The sequence below is a fragment of the Mytilus edulis genome, chromosome 9 (genome assembly GCF_963676685.1).
Source record: "Mytilus edulis chromosome 9, xbMytEdul2.2, whole genome shotgun sequence".
Taxonomy (NCBI): Eukaryota; Metazoa; Mollusca; class Bivalvia; order Mytilida; family Mytilidae; genus Mytilus; species Mytilus edulis.
In genome coordinates, this window is record NC_092352.1 from 32,267,549 (window position 1) to 32,290,880 (window position 23,332).

Here is a 23,332-nt window from a genome sequence, read left to right on the forward strand (position 1 = left end):
TTCGTAAATTTCCTATTAATTTTACTGATTTAGTTTTATTTCCAACTAACAGGGTGCACATTCTACTTCAAAATGTTATTGAGTGATCAGTGATTTTCAAGTACAATTTGAATTGATTGATTTGATTTGAGGTTGCAAATGTCCAGTGGCAAATATTTCAGGCATGTTCAGGACGATACAATACAATTTGAAACTGTTGTGTCTAAAAGACGCATTTCTTATGCAGCCATCAAAAAAGGTTACTAATAAAAACATTCCATCAGTTGTGAAAGTGAAAGATAAATAATACATGTTTTTAATATAGTATATTCTCTGCATGATGTAAACGTTTGGGTAGTGTGCATAGTTGCAGACAAACCTTGCAAACTGTATTAAATGTAAGTTCAACATTTTGTCATTCGTGAAAAAAATCTGAGAACATACATGCATCCTCTAAGTTAAACACTCGGTACATTATAAAATGTCCACCTTGAAATTGTACACTGTAGGAGGAAGTCGGACTATGTGCTCTGCGTGTCTTTATATATTTTCAAAATGCCAAATTTAGCAAACTGTCATTTAAAAAAAGTCTTGTTTATAAAAGGTACTGTTATACCGCTGTCCCAGGTTAGGGGGAGGGTTGGGATCCCGCTAACATGTTTAACCCCGCTACATTATTTATGTATGTGCCTATCCCAAGTCAGGCTGTAATTCAGTGGTTGTCGTTTGTTTATGTGTTACATATTTGTTTTTCGTTCATTTTTTTTACATAAATAAGGCCGTTAGTTTTCTCGTTTGAATTGTTTTACATTGTCTCATCGGGGCCTTTTATAGCTGACTATGCGGTATGGGCTTTGCTCATTGTTGAAGACCTATAGTTGTTAATGTCTGTGTCATTTTGGTCTTTTGTTGATAGTTGTCTCATTGGCAATCATACCACATCTTCTTTTTTATATTGATTGAAAATGCGCACTTTTGGTATATATATATTTTTTTTAAGTTGACATAAAGAAAATGTAGCACTTCGAAATAAGTTGTATAAACCCAAAGCTACATCCTATATACCGATTACGTGAGGGACAGGTGGTCAAATGGACACGGGTAAAACAGTACGTTCGCGGCATTTTGTCGAGGGACCAAAATATATAATAAGCGTTTATGATTGTGTTCTATTTTACAAAGCATTTGGTGACAACATTTATTTTTGAATAAGCAGTTCATAGTGGAATATAGTTGGGAAATATCAACTGTACATCATGTCCAACTCAACAACAAAACACACCCATTCCTGTACACCCAAGTGTAAATTAACGTGTACCAAAATGATATTTAAATGTAAGTGTTTTCTGTTTGATTCTGCGTTTGAAGAAATATAAGCAAACAAACATATCTCTTCATATTTTTTTGGCGTTTTGAGCGCTTTTCTGGGTTTACCTTAATCAAAATTCCGATTATTCCTTTATTCTTGAACACTGGGTTTTATTTAATGAATCGTGTGATTGTAAATTTCAAGAAATAATTTTTAAATACGGAATTGAAAGAAAAATTATGTAACAGGGTCTGAATGATCTAATTTTAGTTTGTCCCAACGGGTGCGCATTAAGTGTTGACATCCCAAAATGACAGGCCTTTGTAAACTTTTTCCTCATTCTGATGTTGCTGTCCTGTCTAAACTGCGCTTATATGTTAACAGTATTGGCAATCTATTCTTACAAGCTTCCGCGACCATATTTTCTGTACAGTCCAATCATGCCAATAATATATTTCCAAAACTTGTTACACTTGGGACATATAGGGAAAGTTGTGCGCCAAAATAACCAAGTTCAAGGACAATTTTTATACTTCTTCGTTGTTATTTCCATTCCAAAAATCATTTACTGCCTGATTTTCGACGACTGCTTGTATTCGATAAATTCTATCCTGTATTATTTTCCAAAAGAATTTTATTTTTATTTTTTGCAAGCAGCGTTTTTCGGCATACATTTTAAAACGAATTTGTTTCTTGCGAAATTGCACTGAAAGTGTCACAAAAATTCCCCGTATTTTTACACATTATGCTGCGTTTATAGTAAAAAAATCATCGGGAAACGGCGTGCATCAGAGTTAAGCTGGGGTCACACATTCACGAGTCCTTGACAGGACTATTCCCGATTAAAATTTGTCAAAATTCGAAAATATGGGAGGTTACTTTGAAATGTCCCTCCTAGATGGGAATGTGTATGCGTTTGATCACGTTGCAGGCATATATATTGCACCCTATCTGTCTATCAATGTATTTCTGTTAAGCGCATCTCCTCCTGAACAACTGGATGGATATTGAAGAAATATTTACACGAGAAAGTTCTAAATGTTACAGGGGAGATACTCTTTACTTTAATATATGGCATTACTAATCTTCTAAGCGAAACTCTTCCTGAATGTTTAATGGATTTTAATGAAATGTATGTCTGAAAGGGTAATGGATAGAGAAAAGAGAGGGAGAATAGAGGCGGGAGAAAGGAGAAGAGCGGGCGGGAGCAGGGAGAAACTTATATTTATTTTATATCACCTTTTGTCAAAAATATTCATGAAGTATGTGCCACTGGATGGTTAAATCAACATTCAATCAATAATACCTTCTCTTTAATTGCAGTATTAAAATGACTTGTTAAAATATTCAAATAAATAAAAATAAAATTTATTCATTGATCAGATATTATTTTGTCAAAAAAAACAAACGAATATTGCATGTAAAAAGCAAATCAATAATTTTTCAAACAGTAAAAATAAATTTGCGTTGATACGAAAATGTTAGGGCCAGCATGGTTTCAGCTAGCAGAAAATAACAATTTATACAATTAAAAATCTCTATCAATCTTAAAGGTTATCTTTGGATTTTTCTGTGTGAAAGACATATGCTGTGCGTCAATGGATTGCGACTGACTATTCTAAAACACGAAAAAAATGCGTATTTAAAAGTTTTGGTTTACGGTTGTAAAATATGCTTGTCCAGAACTTACCATAGGAAAAATGTGGTGATTATTTTCAAAATATTATCATATCATTGTTTACATTGGGTCTCCATTTGCTAATCAGAGAAATACATGGACTATCCAAATTAAACTTGTTTTTAACCATTTGTAAATATTACTGGGTTGGTTTTTTTACTCTTTTATTTATGCATTTCTTTCTCCTCTTATAGATATAGGAAGATGTGGTGTGAGTGCCAATGAGACAACTCTCCATCCAAATAACAATTTATAAAAGTAAACAATTATAGGTCAATGTACGGCTTTCAACACGGATCATTGGCTCACACCGAACTATAAGCTATAAAGGGCCCTAAATTAATAGTTTAAAACCATTCAAACGGGAAAACCAACGGTTTAATTTTTATCTCGTACTAAAGAGATAATAAACTACTGATCTCGTAATGACGCGATAGTTTTCTCGTGTATTGCTGTTTAAAAAAAAAAAGTTACAACACTGGTACAAAATTTGTATACCAGTATTGTGGACAATACTGGTATACCAGTATTGCGATCACCAACTACAGGAGATCCCGGCCCACTAAAATATTTGAACTGCATCAACATTTATGTTCAAAAAATGTCTGGTATAAATATGATCGTCATATCCAGAAATCAACGCCACTTTGCTTATTTGAATATTATACTAAAGAAATCGGATACGGGTCACGGAAATTACATTAAAATGATAGGGAATTTTGAAAAAATGTCTGTTTTAATTTTAATTTAAGTGATAGACAGGTTGCCGGGGCAGAAAATGAATATACACAACAATATACACCATTTAAAGTTAAACGAAACATAATGACTGTTGTTGCAAAAATACAGGTTCCTGAGCTATTTTAAAAATTGAGGCGAGAGGCCTTTAACATTGCAGTGTAAAATACAGGCTAAAATGGCTGAAACATCAAATTTGCAAACTTCGTGTTGAAAATTGGCTACTAAGGTCATTACAAAAACAGGTTGCCGGAGTGAAATTTGAAACTTGAACTTCCAAAGAATAAGCAAGTCCAAACCTTGTATGTGTAGTCGTTGAACTCTAGGTTCCCACGTAAAGTTAAAATGTCACGATTTCAAGAAGAATAAACTCACGAAAGCACGAACAATTCACTAAATTTGCGTTCATTGTTTTGATTTTGACCGCCTGACAACTTTACGGAAATATCAAAGTGATTGTAAATAAGGACTCTGTGACGGGCAACTTATAATATCCGTGTTTTAAAGATTTTAATGATTTTAATGATAGCAAGCCAGTCCAGTTCAAACTACTATCACGTGGTACAATTCTCATTTACATATTATGAATATTAATTAGCAAAACCACTATTAATTTCTGGCTATGTGGGCCGTAGGTACGCTCATAGTTTAAAATGCAGAAAAAGGTTTTGAAACTGCAATTTTTCTGCCTTTCGCGAATATTGAGGTGTTTACAGCAACAGAGCATGAATAATATCAGCAGGAGTTGGAAAATCTATTGATGTTTACAAAAATACAGGATTTTTAATCTTTTTTTTAAATATTAGTTTTATAATAATTGCAATTCACTTTTAATTTGAACGAAATAAGGGGGTCGTTCTCTGATGCTTATCCTACATTGTCCTTTAATTTAAGAGAACTGACCAGTATTTCTGATTATTCTAATGTGCTTTCCGAATCGCAGTTAGAAAATGTATGCGATATGAAAAACACCTTGTATCGTATTGTTCATCAACAGGTGCGTTGGCCGAGCATCTCTTACGTCAGAACTTTTGTGACGTCATGTAATAATAAGTAAAAGGCGTTCTTAAAATTTGTCCGAACTGATTTTTTTTCACTTCAATATTAAATACACAATAACAAGCAATGCAACTGTAAAAAAACATCTAAGAGTAATTTCAATCTGTGTGGCAACTGTCCAGAATGGCATAATTTCTCTGGGTAGGTCTTTTCAAATCATCATAAAGAAAAATTGTTTAAACTTCTATTCAGAAAATCTTTACCTGTTTACCTAGCCTGAAATTCTATATGGTTCACCGTGAAATTCACTATTTATGCGTGGTTTATATCACTGTGTCTAAACCACACCGGCAGAATTTGATCGGACTCGATGGTATCTAACATCCGGCACAATGACGGAACATTAATAGACAGAAGAAAGATAGGTTTCTCCTTATTTTCTTAGTTTTTTAATGATATCGAAGAATATATATACATAAGGGAGCTACCATTTGATTTTTATGGGGGGGCTAGGATGAAAAAATTTGTCCTGCTTTTTTTTTTAGTTGTAATCCCTGTCCTGCCTTTTTATTTTTTACTCTATTCGGTCCTGCCTTTTTTTTTACTAGTTTATCCTGACTTTTTTTACACAAATTGTCATCCTGCCTTTTTTTTTTTGCCAAGATGCTCATCCTGCCTTTTTTTTTACTCAAAACTCCTGTCCTGCCTATTTTTTTCAAATTTCATCCTAGCCCCCCCATAAAAATCAAATGGTAGCCCCCTAAACAACTATTTTCTATTGTGATATGCAATATTTTCTACAACCGTTCTATATTAACGGAGAAATAAGTCAAAATGCATGTCAAAATGACGAATTGAGTGAACCTTGCCTCGAAATTGTTTAATTTCTCTTTAAATTGTTCACATTGTACGGAAAGAAAGGTACGGGAAGATAGATACTGACACAGAGATTGCAAAACTAGTCATTATGAGCATCTCAATACTTGTATTTATGTGTATGGAACGAAAGAAATAGGTCATGTCAAATAAAAATACACCGGTTTCGTCATTGTTGTTTACTACACAACACCCGGTTTCGTCTATATATATCACCCGGTTTTTTATATTTTTTTAAAACCAACAATTAATGAAAAGCAACGTTAACACGGATCTGAACATTGTCTTTCGAAAGAAATTAAATATATATGTATTATAAAGTAAACTTGGCGTGTTTACATTTATTTACATAGGTAATTATAGTACTACACATTTTCCTAATGAAAGTCGTATCCGTTATTTCACTGATCTTCAAACTAATTTTAAATGGAATATAAATACTCAATAGCAAACACTGATATCTAATTATTTTTTTAACATTAACATTATGATATTTTTTTTATATAGGTTTTGAGATACATCGCAGTATGTGACCCCCCCCTTTTTTTTTTACAAAGAAAACTTAATTAACGCTTAAAAAACATCACCATAAAGTATGCAGAAGTTAAGATTTATACATGTATTACTAAGAAGTGTGTAAAGTTTGATGCAATAATGATAAATCATTTTGAGATATGGCGCGACATGTTAACAAAAAACACACTCCTGTTTTACTTACAAAGTTCTGTAACTCAAAAAGATTTAATTTGATTTTCACTAAAAGGTTTACAAATCGTTTGACCATTTCAAGAAATAACTTTGTTAAGTTTCATGAAAACTAGATAAGCTCAAGTTACGGTGCGACATGTTTACGCTGGACATAAAGATAGACGGATAGCTAGAGTAGACGGACGGACCGAATGACTGATAGATGGAGGAACGGACGGATGGAAGGACGGACGGACAGACGGGTGTATACAATAATACGTCCTGTCAAAATTGGGACGGGCGTGTAAAAACGCAAAGAAATGAAAAAAAAATCGTAATTAAAGGTCAATAAGTTTTATTAGGATATCGGCCAAGTCGATTTATTTGTATATTTGTCTGCCTTATCATTTTCCTATATAACTTTTATATATATTTGAGAAAAATGTATAGAAATCGATAAAAAGAACTTGATATTCGGCATTTATTATAATAAACATAATCCAACTCACATAATCCGATTTCCCGGGTGTCCCTGTTTTCTCATTTCTTACAATATTTTAATTCGGTATACACTTTATAAGATAAGTGGCGAATCTAGATGACGTATAGGTTGCACGCCCCGACCCCACCTTCGGTTGCCAAAACTATATTGATTCCTGTATTTAACGATTTTGTAAAGCAAAAAATAATCAAAATATTGTTTGACTCGCTACGCTCGGCGGTATGTAAAGGTTGTTCGAAATACGCCCACTTTGAAATAAACTGAATCCGTCTGTCCGTATATATTGTCAAAATATATTGACCAACGTCAGTGTACGATCATCATAACACAATGGCGACAGTACAGACTCGGTTTTTTTAATAATGTTAACAAAATAATTATTATTGAATTTTATCGATGACCTGAGACTATTATACTAATTTGTACATAGCAGTATAGTTACAATTAGTGATAAATAAATTTTATTTTAATGCATGGTAGTTGTAATCCTACATTCATTTTCTATGTCGATTATGCATGCATATACATTTGTCTTATTATCAACGTTTATCCTTAAGAAGATTTATTTTTAACGATGGTAGAAAAGATTACATACATGGAATGATTAGATTACTTATAAAGGTGTCCATTCTTTTGTGCGAGAAAATCACATATCAATTGTGTGTTTCGATTTTTAAGACCGTAAACTTTAATTTCAAGTTTAAACATGTTCAACATATTTTCCCATAACTCATATAGAAAACGCATATTTAGAGAGCTTTAATCTCAATATGCTGTTAAAAAAGTTCGGAATGAAAAGTAAAATTAAAATATTTGTGTTCTATAAGAGTAGGAATTTGCTTATTATTTATTTGAATCTGAGACTCATATAAATAATAAGCCGCTGTCCGGTGAACGAACTTGTTTTCGAACGACCCACAAAACTCATTTTGAACGCTGAAGTTAAATAATCAATTATAATGTAATGCGATTATGATTTTTTTTATTTGACCAAACCGGGTTATGCATTTTGAAATCTACGACGAAACCGGGTTGTATACATTGACGAAACCGGCCAGTTCCATTTTGACATGACCCATTTCTTTCGTTCCATACACAGAGTTACAATTATTGAGATGCTCATAATAACTAAATTTGCAATCTCCGTGTCAATATCTATCTTCCCGTACCTTTCTTTCCGTACAATGTGAACAATTTAAAGAGAAATTAAACAATTTCGAGGCAAGGTTCACTCAATTCGTCATTTTGACGTGCATTTTTACTTATTTTTCCATTAACATAGAACGGTTGTAGAAAATATTGCATATCACAATAGAAAATAGTTGTATGTGTATTTATATTCTTCGATATCATAAAAAAAATAAGAAAATAAGGAGAAACCTAGCTTTCTTCTGTCTATTAATGTTCCGTCATTGTGCCGGATGTTAGATACCATCGAGTCCGAACAAATTTTGCCGGTGTGGTTTAGACACAGTGTATATGTCTACTACACATCATACAACACATGGGCAGCCATATTTAGCCACTGGATAAGAACTTATCCGAACCCCCAGACACTGGACAAATTTTGTCCGTGGTTAAGCTATTTTATCCACTGGACAATTTTTGAACAACCGGATTTGTCCAGCGGACAAAAGTTATCCAGTGGATACAGACTTTATCCTGTGGATAACTTTATCCAGCCTTTTGAACAACCGGGCCCAGGTAGTCAAGTGGTCTAGCACGTCGGATACAGTGCAGGCGATTTGGTGTTTGATGTATATATATATATATATAAGTACGTCTGAACCAGTGACCACTCTACAACAGATTTATTCATCGCATCACCGGCACTGATGATGATACAAGGCTGACGATAAATTTAAATAGTCTTCTAAAAATCGGCCAAACAATGTTAGATCTGTATATTTGCTTTCGCAAATTTTTTGTTCTTCCTTCGCCGGGATTCGAACTCATGCTACATCCATTTCGACCAAGAGGTTTGGCTTCCTAATTCTCCTGTCTTTGCTTATCTGTTTTCTTCTTCTCTAGATTTTATCTCTCTTTGAACTAGACTTCGTCGTTTTAGGGTGTTAAAGTTTTTCCAGTCGCAACGTTTTGATGAACCAAGGCCCCTCCAATTCATACAGCCTCTGTTCCTACAATACCTTAATGACTCAATCTACTCTCTGCCTCTAAAACTGCTTTGGAGGCTGACCTCTTTCGTCCTGTTCTCACTTTGATTCTGCTGTTCTTACTTTGTCATCATGGTTTTTTTAATGTCATCACAAGGCGAGTTTTGTTTACTTTGAATTCTTCCACTATAGGTGTTAATGTTAGCTGCAACTAAGTGGTCCTGCTGTTCATATTTAGAGTTGTAAAACTTAGATGGACAACTAACCTTTGCCTAAGATGTCTGTTGATGGTTCTTTCAAGCTTTTCCATTAGCAACTTTTTGATGTACCAAGGCCCTTTCAATTCATACAGCCTCTGTTCCTACAATATCTTTATGCCTCAATCTACTCTATGTCTCTAAAACTGCTTTGGAGGCTGACCTCTTTCGTCCTGTCCTCACTTGGACTTCTGCTGTTCTTACTTTGTCATCATGATTTTTTTAATGTCATCACAAGGCGAGTTTTGCTTACTTTGAATTCTTCCACTATAGGTGTTAATGGTAGCTGCAACTAAGCGGTCCTGCTGTACAGTCCTAGAGTTGTAAAACTTAGATGGACAACTAACCTTTGCATAAGATGTCTGTTGATGGTTCTTTCAAGCTTCTAAACTTGTCAATATAATCTGAAAAATATGAAAAATAATGCCATGCTAACCAATGAATAATCTTTTCATGAAAAAGAGTCATGAACTATCAATGGACTTATAAGTTAAAATGGATTAAAATAAGTGTTTGTCATCTTTATAAATTGGCAATTATTCCATATCTTATATGTATTCTTACTCTACACTGAAAAGAAGAGGTATAGGTTGAAAGTATATCGGACGAAAATCCCATGAAATACGAGGAAACAGCCAAAAGTAAAATCACAAAAAAAACGAACTCCGAGGAAAATTCAAAACGGAAAGTCCCTAGTCAAATGGCAAAATCAAATGCTCAAACAAATCAAACGAATGTTTAACAACTGTCATATTCCTGACTTGGTACAGGCATTTTCTTATGTAGAAAATGGTGGATTGAACATAGTTTTATAGCTAGCAAAACCTCTCACTTGTATGGCATTCGGATCAAATTCCATTATATTGACAACAATGCGTGAACAAAACAAACAGACATAATAGGTAAAAATGTTAAAAATACAGCAGTAAACATTGTGTTATAATTTTAATTACTAAAAAAACATATTAAAGACGAGCTTATATCGTTGTTCTGCGTTAATCGTGGTTAACGATGAATTAAACAGCTGAAACATGGACGTGATATCAACATGACCCTAGTGTCAACTTAGCGGTACTTTTTGACATTCCTTGACAAACGATATATATGTTATTGAAATAACCTATCCTGGAGTAATCAATACATTGAATATAAACATAGAGAAATCTTCTTACAAATTAATAGTATACATATAAGTTTGTTAGATTTGTATTCCACAGAGAATATCTGTCATATTGGATCATGTGGAATCTCTTCTAACTTTCAATTTATAGCCAGTATAAATATTTTAATGACTAAATGTATTACTGATTAGATTTAATCTACTAGAAAGTCAGGCATACCGAAAAACATTCAAAGCCTAATTTCAAAATACAAGAATTTTCCAACTATTTTAGTTATAGATACACTTTATTGTTATCCTTTTTGTATTAATATTGCTTGTTTATTACTACAATCAGCTAAAGATGTTTTATTTCTGTTAATAAATAAGAATTAGTAATAGTAATAGTATTGGAAGGCTGACAAAATCAACAAAAAAAATCTTTCTGTGTCAGTGATAGCTTATTATTTAAAAAAAATGGCCAAATCTTAATAAGAATCGTTCACATATATATCATTATATTAGTAAACAATTCGTGTGTATGTATGTTCTTCGAACGTGACTAGAATAAACAACGAAGATTCTATTTCATTGGAAATGTATATTATTTCGTAATTGAGTGGTCAGACTCTTACTGAAAATTCATGGTTTTCCTTTGTTTTATGATATTACACAAAATGCATTGTAATGGAGCCAAAAGATATTGGATTGAAAGGAAATATGTTTGAAGATTGAAATTTAATTGCACTGTTCTATACTATAAAATCATAATATAATACTAGATTCTGTTTTGTAACATAAGGAATCATGAATTTAATTACATCCTCTAAAGTTATATATGACTCTCAACTTGTATCTATCTGACGAAAGAGCCAAAGATATTATAGTGTCTTTTATTGAAATGAACACACACTCGCACGATATTTCCAATTATAAGGATGAATATATATATCATGTTCTTCCTATTTGAGGGTTTTCATTTCCTGTCGTTATATAAATCAGCTTTACTGTTTGATACATTCCAACAAGTAATATCGTCGTGATCTTATTATTTTTTAATTATTTCATTAAATTAAGATGTGGGTACAGTAATGAGTTTCAAGCCTTGATTTTTCTGAAAAATCTAGCACCTTTATAATTAAATATTTCTGAATATGATTTAGTATCAGAATGTATACATGAGAAAGATTCCCGCGACTATGTTATTGTTCTATTATAATTTTGAAAATACTTTGAACGACAAAATTATTTTATATCTCTTCCTGTGTGACGTTTACATTCTGACGTCAAACACGCGACTCTACACTAGAGTTGATGTGAACCTTGCCATTCAGTCACTGGACAAATATTTCAATCCTTTATGGGTTGATTTAAAGTAAGTATATAAGAAATCAATGAATGTGGTTGTTAAATTTGATAGATGCTTTTTGTGCTTCTTTGTTGAATATTTGTTTGTTTTTGTTCTTATTGAGATTGTGACACGGGGATGACTGCTGTACCCCTATTTTGACAATTTTACTTATCATGTCTGTTTTGTACATGCATCGTTGTTATTATAATGGAATTTGATGCGACTGTCATACTAGTGAGAGGTTTGGCGCTAGAAAACCAGGTTCAATCAACCATTTTCTACATTTAAAAATGCCTGTACCAAGTCAGGAATATGACGGTTGTTGTCCATTTGTTTGGTGTGTTGTATCATTTGATTTTGCCATTTTATTCGGGACTTTCCCTTTGGAATTTTCCTTGGAGTTCAGTAGTTTTGTGATTTTTCTTTTTAAATTCCACCTGACTAAATTTATCTTTCATGGTCTGGAAACATTTTATTGTTCCCGCGTTTAAACAGAAATAACACAATAAGGCGGGTTAACATTGTATTGTTTTGAACCGAAAAGAGTCTTTTAAAAATATCATCTTAATACATATAAGACTGAAAAGTTATAATTTTAATCAATGATTGTGATGTCGACTGAGGTAGTTCTCCAATCGGGGAGTCAATCTATGATAAAGAGTGGTGCCTGGTTAGCTGTACGGTTCGAATTTTTCGTGCAGAAAAATCTTACAATAACACAATGACTCTTAGATGGGGCTATAGGTGGCTTGAGACGGATACAAGCTTTGTTCCCATCGAATATACCCACTTTTCAGTGACATCAAAGTTTTTTAATACAAATTCGACCATATATCTTTGCAGAGCACACCTATCAGATTTGTTGTTAAATAGTTAATGCCTTTAATATCTGTCAATGATTTAATTGTGCCTAATTAAGCTACGTCATCGTTTGTAAGCAAATAGTTCAATTCTATGTATATTGGCGTTTGTTTTTGTTTTTGTTGCACTTCATTTTTCCGGTTGTTCCTTTGTTTTCCTCTCTATAAATGATATGTTTCCTTCTGTTTTAGTTTGTAACCCGGATTTGTTTTCTCTCAATCGATTTTTTACTTTTGAAAACCGGTATACTACTGTTGCCTTTATTTGCCTTTCTTTCTCATTATATATATCTTAATTATTCAATGTTCCACTCATTCCTTCAACATGTTAAATAATGTTCGTTTCATGTTACACGTATTCTCTTGAAATTTTGGCCATTCAATCCTCATTCAATCAGCAGACTACTGATAGCTTACATTTTAACATCATAAACTGGTGTGATATATTATTTTACAAAATCAATCAATTATTCTCGAGACAATATGAAAAAAAAGATGTATTACGTTAAAGCTCTGCCATCTTATGCTCAAATCCTCACTTTGATGATTTGTTACTGAAGTTCTGAATTTATAAAAAAAATAGTAAGCTTTTATATAGTCTGTTGAGTTGATGACCAAGCAGCCGTACACTCAATCTGTAAGAACTTTAGTGTCAATCCTACCACCATTGTATCCTTTAATTTTTGATTTTGATTTTTTATATTCGAAACAGATTAATGAGATTTGAACATCGGTAAATTACTGTTGATTCTTATATACACTAATATAAAACCACTACTGCACTTACAGTTTAATCATCATTTTCTATTTGTGTCTGTAATCTGCTAACAGCATGATCATACTATATTTTAAACTCATGGCCTAAATCTTCTGAGTATATTATGAAAGTGTTCTTTTATACTCAAGTCATAATTCTGGTGACAGTTTGGGCATCCCGTTTTTTTTACTGAGACCCAATTTGATGTAGTTTTCAAAATTATTTACTAGTTGCATAATTTTACCTACCGTTCCGGAGCATCTGAAATCATCCCTGCTGCTCAGTCTTAAGTTTATGTAGTGATGTGGGAAAACGTTTTTCTTTTCGGTGTATTCTGTTTTTCGCCATTGCGTAGTCAGTTTTTCTCGAATTATGAGTTTTTACAAATGTTAGAATAATACTTGCAAGTTAAAAGGTTTGTTGGATTGCCTGCTTTGTTTGTATTTATGTTTTCTCAAGCATTGTTATTCATTGTCATCTGAAAACAATATAAGTAGGCGGAGTTTAACCTATATATATAGGTAAATTTGATTATTTGATAATGTTCAATCATAATGTATATGTTCTGGACCATATGAGTATTTGGACCATACGCGTATGGTCATGACCATATGCGTATACTCATATGGTTCAACCATACGCGTATGGTCCGACCGTATGCGTATGGTTGTACCATATGAGTATAATACTCGTTTGGTTATTAACGGGCCGGATCATATGAGTATTTAGACGATATAGGTAGATGTTTTAAAACACATTATAAAAGTTTCAATAATACAAAACCTTTTTCTAAAAAACCAATGATGGTTACATGACAGTGTATTATTTTATTATTCAAATACTACGTAAAAAAATATATATTGATGCCATAGTTAGTTTTCATCGCTAATTACATTCTTGCATGTAGGCTTGGGATGACATTTACTTCCACACGGTATCATAGCTTTTTTGCATTTGCAAGTCTTGGTTGTGCATGATCCTTTTCATTTACACCTTTTGTTTGCGAGTGAAAAGCTAGCCTTTTTATTGCTGTGTACAGTGATACCGAGGTCTTGGGCCATTCCGATATGTCTACGGTGTTTTTAAGAAGCTCTAGATCTCAAATATCGTAACATGACTGCAATACACCATATTCACAATACAACTTAAATAAACGATGTTACTTTCAAGTGACTTCTTGTGTAACAGTTCATAAAGACATTTTTTGATTTTTTTTTTAAATCGACATATTGCAATTCACACGTAATAGCAAATCGACAATGACAATCGGTAATGATCATCGGTATAAAATATGTTATTTATAGTTTTATCAAGTAAGTAAAATTAACTATGTGAAACTTCTAATTTTCATTTAGCTTATCTTTTTATTATAAGATAATAATAAAATTACCTATATAATCGCGTCTTTTTAATGAACGGTCATACCATATGAAGAGTTTAGAAGAATAAAAGTAAACTGTAACAGAGTGTTAATTACCCCGACCATATGAGTATATACCAATATGGTCATGACCATACGCGTATGGTCCAAATACTCATATGGTCCGGAACATATACACGTTTAACTCCACCTATTTATATTGTTTTTATATATCAATCTTAGTTACAGTGCTAGAGAAAATATACAATTAATCAAGCAAGTCAACCAAACATTAAACTTGCAAGCATTATGGTAGCTGTAATATTCCCTAGGTATTTTCTGTATATGTAACTTATAATCTTTCAATTAACATGTTGCAGCATACTTCTAGCATGTATCTTAACATTTATAGTATGTCTGTTCTGCATGGTGATTTTTGATTAGATTATTAAGATCAAATGAAGAAAGTTAATGAAAGTGTCAGTGAAAGTTGAAATAACGGTCGTCGAACAAAAGGATGGATGTACCAATTGTGAAATTCATTATTTCTGTAGAAAGTCATCAAGCAGACGACAGACACAGCTACCATTACTAACCAAAACCTGTGCCTTCATTAGTATGTTATATTATTTTGAGTACAACTCCTATGACAATTGTACTTTATCTTGTCTGAAGAACTTATGATTTATCAGACATGGATGTCAGATTTCGGGTTCACTTAAATTCATCGCTATCTTGATTGATTTAGATGTCACAGATTTTAAAAGACAGTAATGGCAATATAATATAACGCTGTCAAATTATATTCTTATTTTGTTGTCGTTATTTTCTTGAACTTACAATTCCATGTGCTGCCAGTTGAGTACTGTCTGAACTTAGTTAATAACATAGACTTGGAGATGCCAACTAGTTCTATATTTGTTTACAATTTCCGTTTGTATTAAGACAGATGTCATTTGAAGATTGTTTCTTTTATTTTGGAATGCTTTTGCTGTGTTATTATGTTTCAAATATAGTTTGGTAGGATCAAATTAAATTATAGTTCCAAGAAAAATAAACGGAGTTCATTTTTTCTTTAAATTCAAAGTTGACTATCATCGTCTGGCATTGCATATGCTAATGGTTTAGGTTATTTTGTAACATTTTCTTTTCTTTTTTCTTTTTCAGGTGATATTTTCTTGTTGATGTATGACATTTGCGACAGAGAATCATTCAACGAAGTTACAAGACTTTGTCAACAGATTTATGAGATCAAAGGACAATGTAGAACCCGGATTGCACCTAAAATATGTATTCCAATGGTAATTATCGGAAACAAATGTGATCGGGAAAAACATCGTGAAATAGACTCATCTGAAGGAGAAGAGCTTGCTCGACAGTATACTAATGTCAGTTTCACAGAAACATCGGCAAAGAAGAATGTCAACGTCGAAGATGCGTTCATAAGGTTGTTTACCTTAGCAAAAATGCCCGCCGAGATGAGCCCTTCTTTACACAGAAAAGTGCATCCGGGTGTTATCGATGATGAAACCACAAGTAGAAAGAGCCTTTCAATTCGTCGTCGTCTGTCGGAGGCTTGTGGAACAATTGCGCCAAATGCTCGAAGGCCAAGCATACGAACTGATCTACTTACAGCGCAAATGCGAGGTAGCACATCAAGATCTCTCATTGCGACTAATACTGGTAATTCCAAATGCACCATTCAGTGAACTGTGTAATTCGTTGCCTTATTAATTGGTTTGATAATCTGTTGTTTAAGAAATCTCACATTTAAAAAAAAAAATGAAATTTATAATTTTTTATAATCACCCAGTCGTAAGTATTAATAAAAATCCGTTGTCATCAGTAACCTAATTGGTGATCGATACATTAATGTTTTTGGTAAATTGTGCCTGTCAGTCTTGTAATGTTTTTGTGGTTTCTTGTGTTGATGTTATTTCCGGTAAGGCTTCATAAACTGATGGCTTCTCTGGAATTTTATAAATAAGATTGTGAGACATGTTCTGCATCATATACTGAAATGTGCATATCCTATAACGTAGTCTGAAAGTGCTAAAACAATTTGTATATTAGTTTACTAGAAACAAGAAAGTTAAAACTAGGTTTCTAAAACAGTACCAAAAATATAAATCAAAGCTGCCAATGACAAAATCGAAATACAAAGATCGAATTATCTAATAGCTTCAAAGTTAAACATCTAATATCTATGGAAATTGCCTTGTCAATTTTATGTTTCCTTAGAATCGATCTCCAAAGGACATAATATACAGAACGACTATTGTTCTACCTAATAAGATGGTTTGTTTCCGAGACTGGAATAACTCATTATGTACAGATTCTTCAAGGACAATTATCACTAACATATCCAACAGAAAATATGTATAAACTGAGTTATACATTTTTGTTTATTAAAACAGACGAAAGGAGAAAAATAAATGTCATTATATGTCAGTGCGTGTCCATAGTCGCTTAGAAGCCTACTTTTAAACAGTAAAGTTTCACTGTTTTCCTGTAAAAATTATTCTGTCTCTGTTGATACTAAAAAAAATTTAAAGTCTATCTTTGTCTTCTATTTTAAACAAACTATTTAAGATGGACTTTTCCCCCCCAACATACAAATCGAAAATACATTTATGGAAATGACGAATGCCAGATCCGTCGAATAATTCGATAGGCTTACTAGTATCATAAAGTGATTTTGAATTTGGGAAGATCCTTGCAATGTGCGTGTGAGTGTGTTTGTGGTGTATGTGTTTGAAATTTATTTAGTATGATATTTTAAAAGTTGTTTTGTTATATAATATTAAATTATTTTGGTCGTTTGGTTATTATTTGTAGTGAAAAATTTTGCCATAAATTGCCTTTGTTTGCTATTGAAGGTCGCAAGTTGGTTAAAGTCGGATTTTTATCTATACATTTATTTTGCTATTTTCAATGGTTTGTTAGCGTTGAAAGTCTAAAAATTGACAAAACAATATCCTTGTTGAAGGCCGTACATTGACCTATAATGGCTTACATATTGTTATTTGGATGGAGAGTTGTCTCATTGGCACTCACACCACATCTTCTTATATCTATATATATCCCTATTTAACAAATGGTCCATATCATCAATGAACTTAATCGATCAAAGTCAGTTATTCAATAGTTTTTTTAAACATTTTACTATAAATTTTCTTAACAATTAACATCATAAATTGGTGTCAATTATTCAGAGGATGTCCTACTCCAAAATAATGTAGCAATTTTCCCTGTATTTACAAAAGTGGTCGTATTTACTAAACTAAATTACATAAACTATCAGACATGGTCTCGTAGGATAATATCGAAAACAGAATAGTTGACAATATTTCTAATGTTAAGAACCTAAAACCAGTCATACTCAGGTCTATAATAGTTTGACAGTAAATCTTTTGAATGATGTATAAACACATTTTCAAATTCAATCTTTGACAATTGTTTAATGTGTATGATTTTATTCCTCTTTACATTAAAATATATTAGGTTTTTCAACCTATACCATTTATTTAAAGATACAATAACAAGTAAGCACATAAGTCATCAGACATGTAGTAGGTTATTTAGAATCCGATATATGCGTGGTAATGATGGTATTGTGAAGGACAAGAGAGTACAGAAAGGAATGGCTATCGCGTAAATATATGAAAACAACACAACAAAAGGAGTTTGGTAAACACAACAAGTTTACCTAGATCAAAAGCTTCGAACATTTGTGAGGCCCCTCATGGGGGGGTCCTAGTAATCACATAATCACCATTTTTTTGCCAATATAATCACATAATCATTAAATATTTGCTTATCTTTAGTAATCAAATAATCATTAACTAAAAATACAGTCCTAGGTAATCAAATAATCATGAAATATTTGGCTTAATAATCAAATAATCATTAAAAAAACGGCCAAGTAATCACATAATCAAAAACCCCATGAGGGCCCTCATTTGTCATTTCGGGAGCTTACTATGCGGTATATGGGTTTTGTTCACTGTTGGAGGTTATAGCTATAGGTTGACACATAGTTGTTCATGTCTACGTCATGTTGTCTCTGTTAGAGAGATATTTCATTGGCGATCATACCACATCTTCTCAATTACATATATACAATACAATTTGGTTAGGATCTTAAGAACTTTAAACTTTAATATTTCGGTGCTAAACATATCAATAATGGTTAATATGTATAATTGTGATACTTATGAGTTCATAACTACAATTATATCATTCAAAAATATTGAAGTTGAATATTAAGCATGAAGACGATGTGGTATGACTTCCAATGGGACAACTCTTTACACGAGACCAAAGACACAGCAATCAACAGCTATAAGCCACTATACTGCCTTCAGCATACACCATTTGGATTTGCATTTACCTTCAAATGAAGAAAGTGTTTGAAAAAATAAACTAAAAGATACTTATATTCAAAGTGGATATTGAAGCCACGTGTTTTTTACATGTCGAACGTCGTTCTTTTATTGCTAGAAGAAAGTAGTATTGATTGACATTTGTTTTGTTTGTTTTATTTTGATGCTATATTCTTTTTATTATACGGAAGTATGTATGAGTTTAGACTTGAATTGTTATAAGTAATATAAGCTTGAAACACAAGATTTAAAGATTAAAGTTGTTGTTATTCCTTTAATAAGTGTTCTGTTTTATTTATATTTTTTATTAAAATTATGAACAAAATTTTGTCTTGTATATTACGCAAATACAGGCATAACGAAACTAAAGGTGAAATTGTTATCATAAAAAAGGCAACAGTAGAACACCGGTGTTCAAAAGTCACAAATCGATTGAAACCGAGAGAAACACATCACCTTTTGAAACAACAGGAACACTGAAGTGCAACAAAAACAAACGCCAACATACATATACTAGAACAAAATGATAACCACTGCAATGTTCCTCATTAGATGCAGGACATTTTAAGACAATTGTGAGTTGAACCTGGTTTTATGGATAATGTAATGATTTATTCTCATATAGTTCTTCTTGCAATTACGGGCTATTACTAATATATATGTTTGCTAAAGTAATAAGGAAGTAACATAAGAACCCCAAAGGAATAAACATATCTTTGAATTTTTAACATTGATGCACCTTGGGATTATTCAAGTAAGGTTTGGTTTAAACTGAGAGAAAAAAAATTACACAGTACAGTATGTCTAAAGAAATTTCCTAAATCTAAATAAATGAGAATTTAAACTAATCACCAATTCATATCATACATTAGCAAGTATTTAGCAAACTATATTATATGTGTAACCATTTGAGATTCCAAATTTGAGGTAAAATTCTAAATAGAATCCATTCAGAAAGTTATTTTCGTTATCTGCCCTCGATTGCAAACATACGTACGTATGCTTAAAAAGCACAAACAAGTAGCCTAATTTTGCTTTTGTGGACAAATTAGAAATTAAGGAGATAGAACAGAAAGTTTTTCTTTGTGTATCTGGATTAAATGTCATCAAAGTAAAACACATATTAATAAACCTGTCTACCAAAAGATTATCACAACTTTAGCAAGTTAATTAAAGAGGGCAGTCAATTTGGGATGCAGATACTTAATGTGCTTGCTAATACAGGAAGTTTCCCTTTTATCATTTTTCGAAAATTCAAACCATTTGTTGTATAAATGCTTCTCGTATGCAGTGGCAGTGCATCGAATTATCTTATAAAAGTAATTCACAAAAATACCGAACTCCAATGAAAATTCAAATCTCAACGTTCCTTATCAAATGGCAAAATCATGATCCCAAACACATCTAATGAAAAGAAAACAACTATCATATTCCTGACTTGGTACAGGCATTACAAAATGTTGCAAAGCAGAAAATGGTGGATTAAGCCTGGTTTTGTAGCTAGCTCAACCTCTCACTTGTAAGACAGTCGAGTAAACTTTCATTCTATTGACAATAATTTGTTATCAAAACAAACAGACCTAACAGGCAAAAATGTCGAAAACAAGGGTACAACAGTCAACATTGTGTTTATTTATGCATACGAATTACGCAAAATTAAAAAATGTCGCCAATAACGTTTACCTCCCCTTTCGCTTATCCTACCGTTATTTATTCTATTGATTACAACTAAGTTGTCTTGGGAGGCAATAAAGTGTACTAAAAACAGTAACAGATTAATGAATAAATGATCATGGAAAGATATAATTACTCCAATCTTACTAGAGAACTTTACAACTTGCTAAGGATGTAAACAATGTTGTTAACGTCTTAGAAAAAGGTTATTTTCTTCTCAGATATTGCCATCTAAAGGCAATTAATATATAAACGGGTAATTAAACATACTTTATGGGCAATTATTTTTGCAAATATTGAGCGAGAGACGAAAGAGAAACTAATGTCCTGTGTGAATTTTATTAGCAGCTCAGGTTAATAAAATATCATACGATCTAATAAGTATTACAAATAGAAAAGACGTGTAAGAAAAACATAAAATTTTGCGATAGTCATTTAAGAATATGGCCTTAACAATTGTAAATTATTCTGTCCGGATACTGCCCTGTTATTTTTAAAGATGTGTTTCCTTGCAATCTAGTTAAAATATAGAACTCTGATTTCGCCCTACTTCATATATGAAATAAGAGTTCTATTTTTTTATTGCATTGGTTCCCTTGCGACTTGTGATCTTTTGAAATAGCTCATCAAAAATCAGGCTCAGTTTGTCGCTAAAATATAAAGGGGGTATAAAGCAGGATTCAAATTCAAACCACTTTGAATTTTCTCGTCTTGAATATATTCATGTGACTATTTACAATGTACTAAACGACAAAAAAAAAGGTTCAAATTGAGGTTATTGCTGAAATGGAGAAAAACAGTGAGTATCAACCTTAAGTGAACAATCAATAAGAACAGTCATTACTTTTTTTACCGGAACCTAGTAATTTGTACAGTTTGCTATCTCAAATAAATAAAATCTTGTCGAAACTTACGATTTCTACTCAAACATTTTATTGCTATATAACAATTATGGTAAGAAATAACAACCTTTTTAAACAGGCCTAAATGACAATAATTGTCCACTTAGTCGCTGCATGCGTTTCGCCTTTTGAAAATGAATGTCTTTAACTAAAGAGTTATAAATCTGTTTCCGGTGCGACGTCCAGTTGACATATTCTTGTAAACGTTTTTGAAGATCCTCGTCGTTAGGGAAAGGTGATTCCTAAAATAAATATATTTTGTTATTGCTTTCATTTTAACTTCATATTTCTACCTCAGAATTAATGTACCATCAATGAAATTGAATTACATTTATATCTTAGTATATGCTAATTAATAAACGTAGAGATATACTATGAATACCAAACAAATAACTGAATTTCTAACATCCTTCTAAGACCTTGAAATTGACGAAATCGGAAATTAATTGCACGCATATAATTCCCAATAGCTTTGATAAAAATATGTTTTTCTAAGGCTATACGTTCATAATTTGATAGAGACCTAACAAAACGTCTCATTAACAGAACATATAATACGTTTGTGTCATGAATCCTGAGTTTTGATAACGAGGAAAACTACAATCAAAATCATAATGATTTGTTATTTCTGGCTCGTTCATAAAGTTAACTGCGCAAAAATATGACAAGGAACCAATACAAAACATTAAGTTAATGTACGATTGCCAAAAAGACAACTATAAGGCCGTACGGTGACCTATAGTTGTTAATTTCGGTGTCATTTAAATCAGACCATAGAAGTAAGCACATAAGCTTGTTCAATAAATAGTTATATTTCATTATTGATCTAAATATACAGCTAAGGAATATAAAAAGAAGATGGGGTATAATTGCCAATGCGACAACTCTCCAAGAGCCCAAATGACACAGAAATTAACAACTATAGGTCACCAATAAAAGCCCATACCGCATGGTCAGCAATGAAAGGCCCCGAAATGACAAATGTAAAACAATTCAAACGAGGAAACTAACGGCCTAATTTATGTACAAAAAAAGAGCGAACACAAATATGTAACACATCAATCTCCTGACTTTGGACAGTCACATACATACAGAATGTGGCGGGGTTAAACATGTTAGCGGGATCCCTCCTCCCCTAACCTGGGACAGTGGTGTAACATTACAACATAAGAACGAACTATAAAAATTAGTCGAAAAAGGCTTAACTCATCAGATGGATACAAATAGTTATACTGCACAGAGTGGATGTTGCCGGGTACGTGTATATCCCAACAACAACAAATACACTAAGTTTAGATCTGATAATTCTCGCAGTTATTGACAGCTAGTTCAAAGCCAATAACAACTAATAAAAAAATCATGCATCTGAGACTAAATTATCATTCAGTACACATCCAACAGCCGATGAATTTTGTGTGAAGACGTCATAAAAAGTCAGAGAAAAACCTGACCTTGTGCAATGCCAATATACAGGTATCGACAGATTGTATATCCATGAATGTGTATATGTATATAACAATAATATTGAATTTGCTTTTAATTTACTGATAACAAAATCAATATTAATACCAATAAAACAATATTCAATGATCTAGTTACAGTGTTGCATTGATAACCTTTTAGGATAAGTTTATTTAAAGGATCGATAAGTTTACCAGGATCATTTCTAAATTTCCGGGCACGGTAAACAACATTTCCGTAAACATGAGGATATGCCATTTCGTTTGAAATCAGTTATTTTACAAGTACAACCACTTCAAAACCAAATATTTATATTTATGGAAGAATTTAGTAAGGTTTTAAGT

General features: G+C 32.3%; 2 protein-coding genes across 6 annotated transcripts in view; one reads left to right on the forward strand and one right to left on the reverse strand.

The window, feature by feature from the left end:
- The window catches only part of LOC139489927 (GTP-binding protein Rhes-like), a 51,600-nt gene extending 35,325 nt beyond the window's left edge, over positions 1 to 16,275 (forward strand). The window contains exon 2 of the mRNA XM_071276773.1: positions 15,734 to 16,275. Within this exon, the coding sequence (XP_071132874.1) occupies positions 15,734 to 16,275 (542 nt within the window). The remainder of the gene's footprint in view (positions 1 to 15,733) is intronic.
- A 5,266-nt stretch (positions 16,276 to 21,541) lies between these two features.
- The window catches only part of LOC139488128 (cyclic nucleotide-binding domain-containing protein 2-like), a 79,186-nt gene continuing 77,395 nt past the window's right edge, over positions 21,542 to 23,332 (reverse strand). For all 5 annotated transcript variants that reach the window (XM_071273523.1, XM_071273522.1, XM_071273526.1 and 2 more), the window contains one exon: positions 21,542 to 21,769. In XM_071273523.1, coding sequence (XP_071129624.1) covers positions 21,599 to 21,769 — 171 coding nt within the window. In that variant the 3' untranslated portion in view covers positions 21,542 to 21,598. The remainder of the gene's footprint in view (positions 21,770 to 23,332) is intronic.